Source organism: Zootoca vivipara, chromosome 2 (assembly GCF_963506605.1).
Source record: "Zootoca vivipara chromosome 2, rZooViv1.1, whole genome shotgun sequence".
NCBI lineage: Eukaryota > Metazoa > Chordata > Lepidosauria > Squamata > Lacertidae > Zootoca > Zootoca vivipara.
The window spans coordinates 117,436,028-117,454,064 of NC_083277.1; the positions used below are offsets into that span (position 1 = coordinate 117,436,028).

Below are 18,037 nucleotides of genomic sequence, written 5' to 3' on the forward strand. Positions count from 1 at the left end.
CTGCAGGTTTCAGCCATGTGGCTCTACCTGGCTGCCCTGCTGGGGCTTTACTTCCTTCGCCGATGGTACCAGGAGAGACAGATGGTGGAGAACCTGACGGAGAAATACGTCCTCATCACTGGCTGTTCCTCTGGCTTTGGGAACCACCTTGCCAAGCACCAGGATGCCCGGGGTCTGCGGGTATTGGCAACCAGTACCACACACAAGGGGACAGAGCAGCTGGAGAAGGTCACCTCAGAGCGCTTGAAAACCACCGTTCTGGATGTCACCAGTACAGAGAGCATTGCGGCAGCGACGGAGTGGGTGAAAGAACAAGTGGGGAACAAAGGTAGCTTTTCGTTGTGTTGTTTCCATGCTCTGGATCAGGCCAGGAATTATCTGCATCATCATCTGCTTATCTTTATTCCACTTTCCCACAAAATGTGGCCAATATATCAAAAAGAAAAAGTACAACCATTTAAAAAAGTATTAGAAACAACTAAAATCAGTAAAGCACTCCTTAGGCAATAAAAGCCATAAAACCATAAACTCATAAGCTCCTTAAAACATAAAACAGTGAAACAACACCCAAAAACATTCTTAAGCTTGTAAAAAGGATTAAGTAATTTACAGAGCAAAAGCCGAGGCTGCCCTTCTCGGCACCATCTTGGATTGCGCCCTTGCAGACAATGCAGAATGTTATAGGAAATGACCTGGAATGACAATGGCAACTTCCCCTCTGGTTTCAGTGACCATTTGGAAGAGAGAAAGATCTATCTATCTATCTTCTCATATTTTAATTATTAAACGTGATTGCTTTTGCATTTGCTTTATTGCCCACCTTTCCCCATTAGGTCCCATGGCAGGTCACAGCAATTTGAAATATGATATTAAAAACAGCAGGGACCGCCGTCTGGAGGAGTGCCATCGGCCCTGGCAACCGCCTAGGCACACAAACATGACTACTCCCCCCCGAATCCCTTTAACAGGATACCCCAAGTTTTGGAGGGGCAGGCGGAGACTACAACCTCCCCTCGAATGCTGCCACACCAAAAGGGTGAGCGAACCTGCCCTTCAGATTTCTGTATAGACCTGCTTCGGGCATTGCTATTTCCAGCAATTAAAGCGCATACTTGCATATTGTGGGGAAATGCTGTGTTTGTTGGTTTCCTCAGCTGAAATGACTCCATCAGTCTCACCCTCCCCACCAGCCATGTATACTTTTCTTCCTTCATCTTTCAGTTGCTGTAATTGAAATTGCTGCTTCATTTTTGCATCAAACCTCTCACAATGCCTTTAGTGGAAGTCATCAGATATTAACATATATGCAATAAAGGGTTACATGCATTAAGCATGTTGGGCACAAATGCTTTCTTCCATTTTCTAAAAGGGAAGGTTGCATGGAGCATTTTCTTTCCTTAGCATACATGCTGATCTGGAAGCCCTTGTCTATAACTCAAGGTGTAAGGGAGCTGGCAGTGGTATTGTGTAGTGTATACTCATGAGTTTTCCTCAGTGTGCACTCAGCCTGATGGGTGTCTAGCATGCACATACTGAGAGATAAAGTCTATCCCTGACCTGTCCAGGAAAATCATGGATTCAAGCATAACTGGCAGCATCAACCCTATATCAGAGTTTCCTTAATGACAAAGGAATTACAAATACTATCAAATGGTAGAATCCTTTCCCTTCACTAATGTTGTTCGGAGAGGAATGTGGAGTAAATGAACTCATCTCCCCTGTCCCCGCTATACCGGTATATAAAACTAGTTGTTCCCGGCCATGCGTTGCTGTGGCTCAGTCCGTTAAATGGGAAAGCAACTCCCCCACCCACGTGTGTTATGGAAAATCCCCCACCCTGTCCCAACCCATTCATCCTCCCCAAAGGCACGGGCCTCCATCACTCAGTGCCCCCATTCCCCACCCCTGCCACATGGCATCATGACACCCCTCTCTCTGCCCCCCCCCGCCGTGTGAGGTTATAATCCTCCCGCGTGATGACATTCACCACCCCAATCCCTCTCTCTCTCCCCCTTGCATACCCCATGCGCATCTTGGGCAGGGCCTGGCCGGTTCCCACGGCGTGTCCCAACAGGCAAAGGGACAGGATTTGGCCCCGGCCAACCACACCCAGCAGCCTCTGCACGCTTGCACATTTATATTCAGTAGGTTGCCATGTTTTTTGTGATGTCACAGATAGTCTTCAGCCAATGGCAGCAGCTGAGGCCTGAGATTATGATGCAGCATCCTCAGCTGTGCTGGCTGGGCAATGCCATGTTATTGTGATGTCACAGGTAGTCTGTAGCCAATGGCAGCAGCTGAGAGATCCTCAGCTGTGCTGCTTTGACATCCAGCAGATGGTAATACAACTAACTTTGGAAGAAGGTTTTTCTAAAAAAAAAAGGAGGTCACAGGTGAGACATCTGTGTAATCTAGGTATATGAAAATGTTCCCGTATTTGAATGCAACGTTGTGTCAAAATTTTAAAGCGATCAGTCAAGTACTTTCGGAGTGTAACGAACGGACAGTTACATTCTTATTTATATAGATGCATGAGATTAATTGTGCATCTACATGTAAAAAGGATATATCCTTACAAAAAGGCACCCAAAGGTGTGTGTGTGTATGTGTGTGTGCGCGCTAGTAAATGCTAGTGTTCATTTTAGGGATGCGGGTGACGCTGTGGTCTAAACCACTGAGCCTCTTGGGCTTGCCAATCAGAAGGTCGGCGGTTCAAATCCCCGCAACAAGGTGAGCTCCCGTTGCTCTGTCCCAACTTTTGCCAACCTAGCAGTTCAAAAGCACACCAGTGCCAGTGCAAGTAGATAAATAGGTACCATTGCAGCGGGAAGGTAAACAGCCTTTCCATGCGCTCTGGTTTCTGCTGGCCACATGACCCAGAAAGCTGTCTGTGGACAAACGCCGGCTCCCTCAGCCTGAAAGTCAGGTGAGCACGGTGGTTCTGTAGTCGCCGTTGACTGGACTTAACCATCCAGGGGTCCTTTATCTTTACCCTTAGTGTTCATTGATAAGCAAGGAAACACATTGCTTCCTTTCACAGCATTGTAAAAATGCATTGTGTTTTTGAAAACAGCAGGTGCTTCTTACAATATTCAGTAAACAAGTTTATCAAGAATTTGTCTTGCTTTTGCCTCTTCTATCTTGTAGAATTGTGTGAGTTTGCCTGTTATGACAAACTCTCTTGTCCCCCCCCAATTCACTCTCTATGCCATTGTTAGTAATATTATTTGGGTTGTATTCAAGACCCTGGCAGCACTGACTATGCACAAGGCTATTTCTTTGTGTATCTCTTTAACCATGATATTTACATAATTTAACGAGAAGGAATAATGATTTTGTGGGATCTCATTTAATTGTCTATAATGCAGCCAACTCTGAACATGATCTTTAATTTCTTCATAATCTTTTAATTTCCATTTACCGTCTTGTTCTTCCAATAGATCTCTGTATGTAGGCCATTTTCCCTTTTTCCCAGGCGGTTTGAGTAACGAAGGATTTTACAATCATATAATTAGGAAATCATTAATCAGAGTGTGGGAAATGTACAAAGATTTAATAGAATAGAAAACACCTTGGTGGCTATCACCAAGAGAAGCTTCGTTACTCAAACCGGTTCCTGTCTGCCTTAATGCAGTCATCTCCCACGACAATGGGAGATTGTTGGCGAAGGTTAATCAAAGATGACTGAGAGTAATTATCCTTGAAAAGTCCCCCCAGGGATGAGGAAAGTGGGCTACTCTCGCAGATCGTCTCAGTAGCTGGCTCCTGCTCCAGCATTGAGTGCAAAAGCACTTCACCTCTTGGAACCCTTGAACAACACCATTCAGAGCAGAGGTTCTTCTGTTCATTAAAGATTATTTGGGATTAATGTACAGATGGGTGCTGGAAATGATGGGACAAGATCAAAAACTGCGAAATTGAAATAGCTACAAGGTTGCAAAGATTTGAATCAACGGCTTCATTATAAATCCCTTGTTATATAAATGACTTGGCAAATCCCCCGAGAATGCAAAAAACAAGTTTCATATAGCAAGTGAAGGGAGACGGGAATATAGATATGGATTACAATGACAAACGGAACTGTGTGACGAAAACATAATCGCATGGAATAATTTTTAAAGGACTTGGAATTTCTACGGAGTTAATTTTTATCTTTCCCCTGGTTGCGGGGAGACAGATTGGACTTTGAGGACTTGCCAATAGTTAATTTCTTCAGTTGGACGGAGAAAGGAGAACTTGTCGGCTTGCCAGTGTTCTGGGACTGGAAGTAATGGTGATGGAATTGTACAGCTGCACTCAGAGGGGCTGGAGAACAAAAGAGGAGGGATTTCCCGAGAGTGACACCGAGTCAACAGCGCCGCAAGGCACGACGGAGATCAGGAATAACCAAGATGGACATAATATTTGGCAAAGATTTGTTGTTTAGTCATTTAGTCGTTTAGTCGTGTCCGACTCTTTGTGACCCCATGGACCAGAACAAAGATATAAAGAAACAATTGGTTAAAATTAATGCCTCACACAGTAAGAAGAAAGGAGAACTTCACTAATGAACTTAAAAATTATTAAATGTGTTATACGAATTAAATGTGTTAATACAAATTGAAGTTAAAACATTGTAGCTGTGGTATAAGGGATTTTATCAAGACTGGATTGTAATTGGATTCAGCAATAGCTTGGAAGCAGAATGAAAGGGAATTAGAAGCCGTGTCCCTATGGTAGTTTCAGGGAATGTTCTGAAGACAAGGATGGGGGAATGCATTCTATGACATACCAGCTTCTCTCCGATGGAGAGCTGGAGGGGGAAGAAGCGCCCCCCCCCATTGTCCACAGCGTGCTCAGAAGCAGAGAGAGAGGCAGAAGCTGAACAGCTTAGGGGGGACTTACCCAGTTATGAGATAATGACAACAGAACCAGAAGGGAGGGGGCAGCTAGTTGAGACATCACAAGAGCATGGAGGACCCCCCCTCCCCTCGGACTTGGAGGTCCGAATGATGATAAGTCAAGTCAAATATAAATTGCACATTTAAACCAGCATAATTAACAAGAGAATAAAATATTATCATAAGCATGACATGGCTGTTTGGCAGGCACAAAAAGATGGGGCAAAAGAATCCAATAGTTAGGGTTTGTTGTCAGGCATAGCAATGTCCCTCCAGTCTCAGCAGGTGCCTCTTCAGTAGGGCTGGTGAGTGTGGGCCTCACCCCCTAGGCCAGGTGGAAAGGGTCTTGCAGGGAGCGGCCTTCACGACTAGGCTTCTGCCTCCTTGCAAAGAGCTGTGTCTTTGTGCTTGCAACATGACACTGTAACAACTGCTCATTAATTCTTATCTGTGAAGTTACGCCTGACAGGTAGAGCAGCCTCTGCTTCATTTGGAGCTTAGGATTTGGCAACTATAAAAGGCACGCTGGAGAACGCCCACTCACCTTTCTGAATCATGGTGCAATGCACTCACTTGATGTAAGATGGCTTCAGGCATTTTCACCATAACTTGCAATTAACAATTCCATCATTTTGACAGCTCCTCAAAGTAAGCCAAGTACAAAACAAGAGCATCATCTTACCTGCCTGGCAGCCTTTCCTTACATTTTGCAGAAAGTATCATTGTCTAAGCTTGGAGAGACAAGAGGGCCTTCTGAAAGGAGCAATGCAAAGAAATAGAGGAAAGCAACAGAATGGGAAAAACCAGAGATCTGTTCAAGAAAATTGGAGATATGAAAGGAACATTTTGTACAAATATTACCATAATAAAGGACAAAAGTGGAAAGGACCTAACAGAAGCAGAAGACATCAAGAAGAGGTGGCAAGAATACACAGAGGAATTGTGCCAGAAAGATATGGAGGTCTCGTATTCCCCAGGTAGTGTGGTTGCTCACCTTGAGCCAGACATCCTGGAGAGTGAAGTCAAATGGCCCTTAGAAAGCACTGCTTATAACAAGGCCAGTGGAAGTAATGGTATTCCAGCTGAACTATTTGAAATTTTAAAAGATGATGCTGTTAAGGTGCTACACTCAATATGCCAGCAAGTTTGGAAAACTCAGCAGTGGCCAGAGGATTGGAGAAGATCAGTCTACATCCCAATGCCAAAGAAGGGCAGTGCCAAAGAATGCTCCAACTATCGCACAATTGCGCTCATTTCACATGCTAGCAAGGTTATGCTTAACATTCTACAAGGCAGGCTTAAGCAGTATGTGGACTGAGAACTCCCAGAAGTGCAAGCTGGATTTCGAAGGGGCAGAGGAACCAGAGACCAAATTGCAAACATGCGCTGAATTATGGAGAAAGCTAGAGTTCCAGAAAAACATCTACTGGACTAGATGGCCATTGTGGTCCCTTTAAACTCAACAATTCTATGATTCTAAATGTTGACAGGAGCCAACAGACTTGCCAGCTGACCAGAAAATAAAAATTATTGACTTTGTATTTCTAATAGAAAGTATAGAAGTAGGAATGAGTACAGTTTAGGACTTCTGAGTTGCCTACAACAAAAAAACTTAATAACTCTTGATATTTTCTAATTATATTATATGATTACTGCAGGTGCCTCTTTACTAGATATCAAATATTAGAAAATGTGACTAGTATCACAGAATAGGAAAATAAAATGGCCTGTTCTTTCTTTCTTTCTTTCTTTCTTTCTTTCTTTCTTTCTTTCTTTCTTTCTTTCTTTCTTTCTTTCTTGCCAAACTACCTCATGACATAGGGTCCAAAGGAGTCAGGCAACAATACAGCAATGAGCTTTTCTTAATTATTGGAGAAGGAATTTGTTTGCAAATGTAGTATATGATCTATTATGAATATATCCTGAATGTATGTTGGAAATCTTTGAAAGCTTTTTAAAAACAAAGAACCAATTACATTTAGATCAAATTTTATGTGTGAGGAATGGGATGAATGGAAGAAGTGGAAACTTCCAATTTCCCCCCTCACCACAGTCTCTACAGTGAGATCAGGACTGGCTGCCACAGAATTAAAAAACAAACAAACGAGAAGTTGAGGGCTATACCTGAGGTTCCCACACCACCGCTTCCATGAACTGCAGCTTGAAAAGCCACGTTTCTTTAACGCAACAGATGGAACATTACTGGAGGCAGCTCTTTCTCCGTGCATCTCAAGACTGGAGCAGAGTTGTGCTTGTTGAATTTTCTACCCAATATCCAGTTAGTAAGGCAAAAAAGTTTTCAGAAGGAAAATGAAGTGGCAAACTAAAAAAGCTAGGAGTGAACAGACCTGTCCGTTTTGGTTTCTCTCTGTCTTTTATTTCTTTAAGTGGGAAGAAGACAGCTGCTTCCATTCTACTGCAGTTTGGTTTCCACCAGACACATTAATTGCCTCGCTGTCTGCTGTTTAGTACAAGTTACTTAGCTTACATAACTTACATTCATGTCAGTGTAAAGGAAACATCAGATCCAAAAAAGTTATTGATTACATGGCATTTGCAGACTTTGGGGTGCCTCCTCTTTATTCAGTCTAACAAGCTCCCTTGGGGGATGTGGACTTTCATTGGAGGGTTTTTAAGCAGAGGTTGGATGGCCATCTGTCATGGACACTTTAGTTGAGATTCTGCATTGCAGGGGGTTGGACTAGATGACCCTCAGGGTCCCTTCCAAGTCTACAGTTCTATTATTCTGTGACTTAAGAACAACAATGATGTGAGCAAATAATGATCATATTCATTTGACTGGTTTCTGTTCCTGACCCTTATAGACATGTTATTGGTTTGGAGAACTGCATCAGAAAATTCAGAAAGGTGGGAATCTCAAAGGATACCTGTATTTCAGTTTGTATATTGTTTCAGTAAATGCCAATTGCGGAATTTTTGCATTAAAGTGCAAAGGGAGCCTGCAATGCAGACACTGAGCAGGTGAAAGCCTGTTCTCCTGTGTGAGATATATCAACCTGTGCTCCCTGTGGCCAGCAGTAGAAGCAGAGAAGGCTCCTGAACCTTGAATAGTTCTATAGAAGAGGGAAATGCAACATGCATCGCTTACCAACACAAACCACACATGCTGAAATTCCCTTTTGTATACAACAATTGAAAGCGTAGGAGCCTTGTCTCTCTCCCCTTGGACCTGGCTACCAAATCCCCTTTTTTCTTCCCCTAGCCACAACTATCCTCACGTCACTGTCTTCAAACAGCCTGAGCAGGTTTGGGCCAAGACCAGGTCAGCACAAGGTCGGCCAATGCTGTGGGCATGTAAGAGAGAGGGACGAAGAAGAACTGGGAGTCCCAGCCTCCAGAGTAGCGCGTGCGAGGGTGCCGGGACGTCAAGGCATGCTCCATGCAGTCAGTGACCAGGTAGAGGTTAGTGCTGCATCGAGTTATGAGGCTCTCTTTGAACATCTGGCGCACTGGGAAGAAAAAGAGAGGCAGTTAGGGGAGAAGATTTGTGGTCCAAAACACTGCAAATAAACACCAGGAAATGAAAGCCTTCTCTGTGCGACAGCAAGGGTGGCATATTAGCAGTTTTCAAATCAACAACAAGACCTGGTGCTAATCACTCAACCATCTCTCCCCCCCACCCCACCCCAGGAGCAGTTTCTGAATTTGGAAAGGTACATTCCCTGTTCCATTTCTTTAGAAATCAACAAACATCTGAGCAGGAAGTAGAGCAGGTGATCTTTTTTTCCAATGAGTTTGTTTTCAAACTGGGAGGAAGATAGAACCCTTAGGCAGCTAACCATATAAATCATAGAGACAAGCAGCAGAAATCAGAGAGACCAGCAGATGAGGCTGTTGCAAAGTCAGGTCTATACAATTCTGACTCACCAAAAGGAATCAGGGCCACCAAAGGGGGTAAGTAAAAGGGGTGCCTCTGTACTACTGGGCCCAGAACCAACACAGGGCCAGACTCTGAGATTTCATCAAAGAAAGACGTATTGAGTCTCTAGCTCCTTTGGAAGAAATGACACAGAGCAGAATTCCTTTGTGAGATACTGGCTTGTTTCCACCTTCCACTCTTTTAGCCAATGAGTGTCTGAGTTGTGACTGATGACTACTGTGAAAACGGCAGAAGGCCCCCAAATGGCTTCAAAATGATTCTTCAGCACCACTTTAACAATGTATACCACTTTAACAAGCATGGCTCCCCTCCCAAAATCGTGGGAACTGTAGTTTGTTAAGGGTGCTGGGAATTATAGTTCCGCGAGGGGTGAACTACAATTCCCAGGATTCTTTGGGAGAATATAAACATGCTTTGAATGTATGGTGTGGCTGCAACCCAATATTAAGGGCAAACCTCCCATTCTTCAAATGGACAGGGAGGCTCTGCTGGCAGAGGTTCGCAAATGCAAGGGACTTGTGGCCCTCCAAAATGTTGCAGGACTCCAACTCCCACTATCCCCAGCTATGATGACTTGGGCTGATTGGAGAGTTGCAGTTCAACAACATCTGAAGGTGCTAGGTTCTCCATCCACCTTTATCTCAATGGCGGAGCAAGCGGGCAGCTCCTGCCCACCAATACAGGCGGCCCCAGTTCTCTCCCCACAGACCACATGGAGGACTCACGTCTCTCATAGTAGGTCTGTCCATAGCTATCTTTGACTTCCTGTGGGGTGCGGACCCATTGCTGCTCGAGGACGCTCATGCCGTGCTCGACGTTTGTCATGTTTGTTCGGAAATAGCCTGGCTCCACCATGGCTACTTTCACCCCAAATGGGCGCAGCTCACGCCTAGAAAGAAACAATGGGTTTTACATGGCTCACACAGCTACCCCTGCGACTGTGGCTAACAGACTACAGTTATATGGGAAGAAATTGAATATTTAATTCAGTTTGAATCTGGGCCTGGCAATTAAAGGAAATGGTGGGTGACATGGGCGTACCCAGCATGGGGCAGGGGGGGCAGCTGCCCCCCCTAGAAGCAGGGCAGCTGGAGAGGACAGGCAGGGACGCTGCCTGCTGTGCTCCGCCTCAGCCTGCTTGGCTGAAGCGAAATGGCAGCAGCGGCAGCGAAGCTGCCTCTGTTGGAAAAAAAAAACCTGGACCTGGACCTGGGCTAACTTCAGCCCACACTCCTTCAAGTCACAGCGAGCACAGCACAGAAAGTGCTGCCCCACAATGCTCGCTGTGACTTGAAAGAGTGTGGGCTGAAGTTAGCCCAGGTCCAGGTCCAGGTTTCCTTCAACGGAGGCAGCTTTGCTGCTGCTGCCTCGTTTTAGCCACCGCTGCCATTAAAGGAGCGGGAGAGGCAGGAGTGCAAGCGCGGGTGGCTCCGTGTGCTGCCTTGCAAACGGCCCCTTTTCCCCTGGGGGGCGTGGAGGTTGACCATGCCTCCTGGGGGGATCCTGGCCACCTCATTGCCAGCTAGCCAATCGGGGGGCTGGGGGCGTGGCTGGTGTGCCCCCCCCCAGCTTTGATCCTGGGTACGCCCATGGTGGGTGAGGGTGAATTTTGGGAGTGAGGGTAGGTGATTGTAAACAGCTACCCAGGCAGCCCTCTGAAATCAGAGGGGAGCTTACTTGGCTAGTCAAGGACCTGTTGCAAGGTCCATAGAAAATTACTCACATTCCAGGGATGAGGCCAACCCAGTGAACAGCTCCGGTAGGCATCATTTCGGCACAATTTTTTGCAAAAGGTGCTTCTTAAAACCTCACTCCTTGACAGGGAAGCTAACAATTTAAAAAAATGGCATTGGATACAAAAATGGCATTGGATACCTAATTGTTCAGCTTCACTGTCCCCAGCTATGGGGTGGGAGAAAATGAAACAGCCAGCAAAGCCCAAAATTGATTATCTTCTTCCTCTTCTTGATCTGGGCCTCTCTGCATTGCATTTTGACAATTATGATGTCAGAAGTGATCATTTACCTGAGAGAGTCAGAGAAAGCCTCCACCCCATACTTAGATGGAGAGTAGCCTCCTCCGTGGAAAGCCAGTCGCCCCAGAATGCTGGACATGTTAACAACCCTTCCCCTGGCCTTCTTCACCAGCGGCAACATGTGTAGCGTGACGTCTATCAGTCCAACCAGATTGACATTTAGCACTCTTACAAAGGCATCTTTGTCCAGCCACTCATTGGGTACCATTGCTTCCACAATCCCTGCATTGTTTACCAAGCCCCAGAGCCCTGTGGAGTAGAGGCAGCAAGTAAGCATTTGGGTAAGAACATAAAACAGAATAGGTTACAGGTAGGTAGCCGTGTTGGTCTGGGTCGAAGTAAAATAAAAAAATTAAGGTGCTACTGAAGGAATTTTTTTATAAAACAGAATAATAAGAATAATAATAAGAATTTAATAATAATTTATTACTTATACTCCAGCCACTCTGGGTGGCAATCAAAGGACTATTCGATACAGTGGTACCTCGGTTTAAGTACACAATTGGTTCTGGAAGTCTGTACTTAACCTGAAGCGAACTTTCCCATTGAAAGTAATGGAAAGTGGATTAATCCGTTCCAGACAGGTCCGCGGAGTACTTAAACTGAAAGTACTCAAACCGAAGCGTACTTAAACCGAGGTATGACTGTAAAGTGATGCTGAACATCTGGCCCAGGCTAAGCAGAGCTTGGGAACAGCAAGTAATATTTTTTTCTTTATAACAAAATGTGTTGCTGGGCTGGTGGGGGAGGGGGCGGGTTCTCACAAAATTCTGCAAGGTTCTGTAAGCCAGGGATGGGGAAGCTGATGGTGTTGGACTCCAGCTCCCATCAATACCACCCATCATGTCTGATGGACCCGGGTTGTGGGAGTTGCACTTTTAAAATCTGTCTTTCTCTGTCAAAGTGTTGTTCTTCTTCAGCATGCTTTTTCTGTGCTTTAGTGCCTAAGAGGGGAAATGGTTGAAATAGCTGTTGTTTGCAGCAAAACAGCTTGCTCGCTAGATGCAGAATCAGTTGCGTGCAACGTATCACAGCATGTAGGGATTGTGTGCCTAGAGTAACAGGTGGTAATGCTGGCTAGACATGGAGCATTGCCAAAAATAGATACAGTAGGTAGAAAGCTTTAAAAGTTATTGAAAATGTTCCTATGTGGACTCGTGATGCTGAGCCACATATGGATTTATGTTGCCATGGGATACCACAAATGGCTGTTTTGAATCTTCCCTTGTTTGTGTGAAACTATTACAGTACAGTGGTACCTCGGTTTATGAACACAATTGGTTCCGGAAGTCTGTTCATCAACTGAAGCGTTCATAAACTGAAGCGAACTTTCCCATTGAAAGTAATGGAAAGTGGATTAATCCGTTCCAGACGGATCCGCGGAGTACTCAACCTGAAGCGTACCTAACCCAAAGCATGGGTGTAATTGGTTCCAGAAGTCTGTTCATAAACTGAAGCGAACTTTCCCATTGAAAGTAATGGAAAGGTAATTAATCCGTTCCAGATGGGTCCGCGGCGTTCATAAACCGAAAATTCGTAAACCGAGGTGTTCATAAACCGAGGTTCCACTGTACTGTACTTGAACTGCTGTTTGTGCACACAATTAAAATGTTCTTGACTTGGCTGCTTGTGACGGACTTCCAGCCGCAGACTCCAAGGAGGAGAGGAATTTCCCCAACAACACTTAGAACTATCTATAGCTATATAGCTGTATCTCTCCTGCCCTTTGCAACATGTCCTATTCTTGAAGCTCCTATCTGGAAGCCAGACACTGTACCTTTGTCTTTGACGCACCCTTTCGCCCACTCAGCCGCTGCTGCAATGCTCTCTGTGCTGGTGACATCCAGGAGGGTGGTTTTCAAGCAATCTGATGTGAGCCTCTCCAGCTCTTCCGCCCCTTTCTGTGTAAAACAGGCTGCCAACACCCTCAGCCCCTCAGCATCCAGCTGCCTGGCAAGCTGGTTCCCAAAGCCGGAGTCGCAGCCAGTGATGAAGACATACTTCTCTCGGAGGTTTTCCACCTTCTGCCTTTCCAGGTACCATCGGATCACAAAGAACAGCAAGACTGCCAAAAGGAGCCACATGCTCACTCTGCATTTAAAAAAAAAAAAAAAAAGGAAGCAAAAAATGGCAGGGTTGTTTTTTTAATTCTTGTTGTAGTCCATGACGTACAGCCACGCTAAAGCAGTGATCGCTCAGAGATTGGGGGATATCGCCAGACAGGAGGACATAGCCCGCGTGAAATCTGGGATGTTTTTAGGGGAGCAGGTGTATCGGGCTGCACCAGCCCGTTACCTGGCGGGTATCCACTACTGTACGTGGAATACCGCAGACTACTTACTGCGGCCAGACTGAATGTCCTTGATTCGGCAGTTTTGAGGGGAAGATTTGGAGGAGTCCCATACGGTCAGAGAATGTGCCATTGTGCCTTGGGTGAGGTAGAATCCACAGAACACATTCTACTGAGTTGTCCCTTTTATAATGATTTAAGGCAATATCTTATAACCCCATATTTGTCTCAGTTTAGTTTCCGACTATCGGGACCCAGGTGGCGCTGTGGGTTAAACTACAGAGTCTAGGGCTTGCTGATCAGAAGGTTGGCGGTTCGAATCCCTGCAATGGGGTGAGCTCCCATTGTTCGGTCCCAGCTCTTGCCAACCTAGCAGTTCGAAAGCACATCAAAGTGTAAGTAGATAAATAGGGACCGCTCCAGCGGGAAGGTAAACGGTGTTTCCGTGCACTGCTCTGGTTCGCCAGAAGCAGCTTTGTCATGCTGGCCACATGACCCGGAAGCTGTCTGTGGACAAACACCGGCTCCCTCGGCCTATAGAGTGAGATGAGCTCCGCAACCCCAGAGTCGGACACGACTGGACCTGATGGTCAGGGGACCCTTTAGTTTCCGACTAAGAGAACGGCAGGCAGCATATTTGCTAAACAAGCCCACTGGGAAAATAACCTCGGTGGCTAAATTCCTCTTCCTGGTGCTCAAGTGTCGGAAACGTATAATCGAATGTCTTGATGTGGGTTACCTGTAGGAGGTTTAGTAGCACGGTCATACCCCATTTATGTATCCCTCTGATGCCTTCAGTTTTATATTTTTATGTATCCCTCTGATGCCTTCAGTTTTATATTTTATATTTGTGTTGAGAAATGTTTTTTTCTTTCTGACTATCGGTCGAATAAAGTATATTGAATTGAATTCTTGTTGTTTTTATGCATCCCAGGTTTATTTTTATTTTATTTTATTGAATTTATATACCACTCTATACCGGGGGGTCTCAGGGCGGTTCGCAGAATAAAAGCAAAATATTGAAGCACAAAATACACAATCAAAACAATAACAACTCAATAACTCCCCCCCCCAAAAAAAACCATTTTGAAAGGTCATAGGATGTAAATCAATTCAACCAAAGGCGTGGTTAAAAAGGAATGTTTTTGCTGGTGCCTGAAGGCCTATAATGAAGGCTCCAGGCTTCATTATCCCCCTTCTGGTGTTGTTGTTTAGTCGTTTAGTCGTGTCCGACTCTTCGTGACCATGGACAAGAGCACGCCAGGCACTCCTGTCTTGCACTGCCTCCCGCAGTTTGGTCAAACTCATGTTCGTAGCTTCGAGAACACTGTCCAACCATCTCGTCCTCTGTCGTCCCCTTCTCCTAGTGCCCTCAATCTTTCCCAACATCAGGATCTTTTCCAAGGATTCTTCTCTTCTCATGAGGTGGCCAAAGTATTGGAGCCTCAGCTTCAGGATCTGTCCTTCCAGGGAGCACTCAGGGCTGATTTCCTTCAGAATGGATAGGTTTGATCTTCTTGCAGTCCATGGGACTCTCAAGAGTCTCCTCCAGCACCATAATTCAAAAGCAAAAAACTCCTTCTGGAGTTATTGGGCAACAAAGATGTCTTTAGGAAAGCAGTTTGCAACACTCAAAGGGTTAAGAAACAACATAAGGGTAATGATTAACAAAGCCATGCCTGCCCTGTAGTTCATTACACCGGTTTCTGAGACTGTGTGACATTAACTAAACTATAAACTGGCACTGCTCCATTGAAATTAATGGGGACACTATGCTTAGTATTGAGGGATATGAAAAGGGGGGGGGAAGCTCCAGGGAGGCTCTTTCTGGAAACATGCAATAGAACAGGGATGGGGGAGCCATCCACCCCCTGAAGTCCACATTTGCAACATGTAAAAGGGCTGCATACCAGGGGTGGGTGAGGCTGGAGCCAAAGTGGTTATAGCCACCCCACATTCTCACACAGCACCCCAGCCAGCCATTTTCACTTAACGTTAAGCATAATTCATCCTTCCAACAGCCATTCATTCTCTCAAGGAGGCATTAATCACCTCTCCCTGTTATGTTGGATGAGTTTCAGTTAGTAAGGGTCAAGGATGTGGAAAAGGTTCTTGAATCAGTCAAGGAATCTGATCATGACAAGGGACTGATGTCAATATTACCCACTTTCAGATCACCCTCTTCTTGTTCAGCTGAGAAAACAATGTCCAGAGTGTTAACCTGCCACATGCATTGGGCCAGTGGCATGTTGGGACAGCCCCATGGTTATCAAGGAAGCCATGAAGTCCTGAGCCACCCAGAGTCAGTTGCCATGACATGGATGTTGACGTTCCCCAGAAACAGCAGTCTGGAAGTCCTCAACACCCCTTCTAAGACCAGCTCGGGCAGGGAAACTGCTGGGCAGCAAGATTCACTGTAAGCCAGCAGAATTCCTACCGTAATCTGTCCCAATTGCCCAGTGCTAGGAACATGCACTCTAGATCCCACCCAACTGGACAGAGAGCCTGAAGAGAAAGACAAAATCCCTATAGACTACAGCAACTCCTCTTCCCTGACCAGATGCTGCCCAGAGTATCTAGGTGGGAACAACTGGGTAAGACCAACTCTCCCCTGCTCACCCACCCAGCTCTCAGTGATACAGACCAGATTGGCCTTATCCATCATCAGATCATGGCTGAGGCAGGTCTTACTCAGTACCAACCTGACATTCAGCAACAGCAGCTGCAGACCCAAGGCTGGTCCCCCCTTTGCATCCAGGCACCCTAGTTCCAGATTGTAACCCAGGCACCCCCAAACTGCGGCCCTCCAGATGTTTTGGCCTACAACTCCCATGATCCCTAGCTAACGGGACCAGTGGTCGGGGAAGATGGGAATTGTAGTCCAAAACATCTGGAGGGCCGAAGTTTGGGGATGCCTGTTGTAACCTGTATTCCATTTTAGAGGCCTCATTTCTCTGCCTCTAGGGAGCCATGGGCTTCCCCCCCCCCCCCCGCCCAGCAGCCATTGATGTCATTCTTGTAAAACTTAATAGACGTATAGGTTCATTATTCCAAGGAAGAACAGTGCTTGTCTTTTTACAATGCCATTGACAATTCTATTAAGCTGTAACCCACCTAACTTCCTTCCAAAAAGGATAGCTAAGATTCAAGCCACTCTCTTCTTTTAAATACACCCTGGATGCTTCCAGATGGGTGTGTGTTGTGGATTGGTGTGTCTCATGCACGCCAGCTTTTTCCAGCATTCACACGGTGTCAGTGGCATCAAAATGCCAGCCTGTATCTCCCTCCCAATTTAATCTAGCTTGACCCTTTCCATTAATAATTCTTATTAAATTATTATTAATTATTAATTATTAAAAACACCTGTTGGCAATGATTCATTTGTGATTATCTTAGTGACCCATTTAGAATATTAAGCCACTGTCTGGAAGCAGTCACATCTCCAAATGAAAAGTTAAAAAGGTTTGCTTACCTCAAAACTCAACCAACACCTTGACTGTCCAATCTGTCTGAAACAGGAACCCTCTACAAACAGGGTTAGTCCATTCTGTTAGTGAACATTTTCCCTACATCCCACCCCAGAATTTGTACAGAGGCTCTGGATAGAAAAAGTCCAAAGTACTGTACAGTACTTTGTGTATCTATGAATTGGTAACCAGTCTGGGGCTTAGTTCAATGGTTTCCCTGCTTCAGTTGTCTGAAATCATTAGCCATGGAAGCACTCATTCCTGCAGTTGGATGGCTGCTTGGCATCTTCTCCAAGGCACCCTGGCCTGGCAATTGCTCCTGCTTGCTCCACAAGGCCAAATGTGTTTGTACTGAAAACAACCATCTCCTGCTACTCTCACAGTACCTGGCAGGGAGCTGATCAAAATGTCTCTGTAAATGCTATCTGCAAGCTTTTAAAGAAGAGATTTGGCCTTCTTTCTTCTTTCAGGTTTGCCCGTTGATTTTTCAAGATGTAACTCTCCTTTATTCGTCCAGAGATTTACATTCATTTAGGGCATGGGTTTTTTTAAAGTGCCATGGTAGTTGGCTTTCATTGTTAATTGCCACCAGGCAGTATTTTAAATGATTTTGTTCAGATTGTGTCAACAGGGAGGAGCAATTAATCACACAGGAGCTATTAACATTTAAAAAAAACACAATCATAGCACTTCAGGTGTAGCATTTTGTTTGGCCCTTAGAAACACACAAGCAAAACACAGACCAGCATTTAACTAAGAACATAGTGTAGCCCAGTGGTTCCCAACAGGTGGTCCGCGGACCCCCAGGGGTCCGCGAGCTATACCAGAGGGGTCCGCAAGATGCTATGAGAATAAAAAATATATTAAATATATTTCGTATGATAACAGATTTTTTGTTTTGGCCGCTTCCTGCATGAGCAGAGTCTAGCGCAAAACTAGAATTAGATAGAGGCAGTAGTTCTGCTGTATGCCGTTAGGTGGCGCTTTACAAACACTACTGTTTTGCAAAGAGGCAGTGCACGCCAGGGAGGAGGGAGGGGAATGGAGAAGACAGGGTACCTGCGCAGTAGCGCACAAATGAAGCCAACACGCGCAAAGCATCTTGGGGAGGTGAGCGTTAGTAGAATGCGCGCGCTGGCTTCATTTGTGCGCTACTGCGCAGGTACCCTGTCTTCTCCATTCCCCTCCCTCCTCCCTGGCGCGCGCTGCCTCTTTGCAAAACAGTAGTGTTTGTAAACAAAGCGTTGTTTTTCACGGAAGCTACAGTTCGTGTAGTTAAAAATGGACCGTTGGTTAAAAAGTGGTTCATCTCATTAAGAACTGAAAATTAAAACTAACTGTATACTGATGGAGTGCTCTGTTGTAACTGTAAAAAACGTATAAATATAAAATATAAAAAGACTATTAATTTGGCTCTCACTTTTTAATTTTAGGATTAGGAATTAATGGGAGTCCTTGTCACAA

The 18,037-nt window shown here is 45.3% G+C and overlaps 2 protein-coding genes across 2 annotated transcripts; one reads left to right on the forward strand and one right to left on the reverse strand.

The window, feature by feature from the left end:
- LOC132591658 (17-beta-hydroxysteroid dehydrogenase type 6-like) lies at positions 1–701 on the forward strand. Its single transcript, XM_060271074.1, has 2 exons — positions 1–366; positions 666–701. The coding sequence occupies exons 1-2, from the start codon at positions 16–18 to the stop codon at positions 699–701; spliced, it is 387 nt and encodes a 128-aa protein (XP_060127057.1). The 5' UTR covers positions 1–15.
- Positions 702–2,451: 1,750 nt separating this feature from the next.
- Positions 2,452–16,839, reverse strand: HSD17B6 (hydroxysteroid 17-beta dehydrogenase 6). The gene is made up of 5 exons (XM_035100734.2): positions 16,579–16,839; positions 12,594–12,907; positions 10,807–11,065; positions 9,507–9,670; positions 2,452–8,350 (listed from the first exon to the last, which is right to left on the reverse strand). Exons 2-5 carry the CDS (start codon positions 12,898–12,900, stop codon positions 8,130–8,132), a joined length of 951 nt encoding a protein of 316 aa, XP_034956625.1. The 5' UTR covers positions 12,901–12,907; positions 16,579–16,839; the 3' UTR covers positions 2,452–8,129.
- Positions 16,840–18,037: the final 1,198 nt, after the last annotated feature.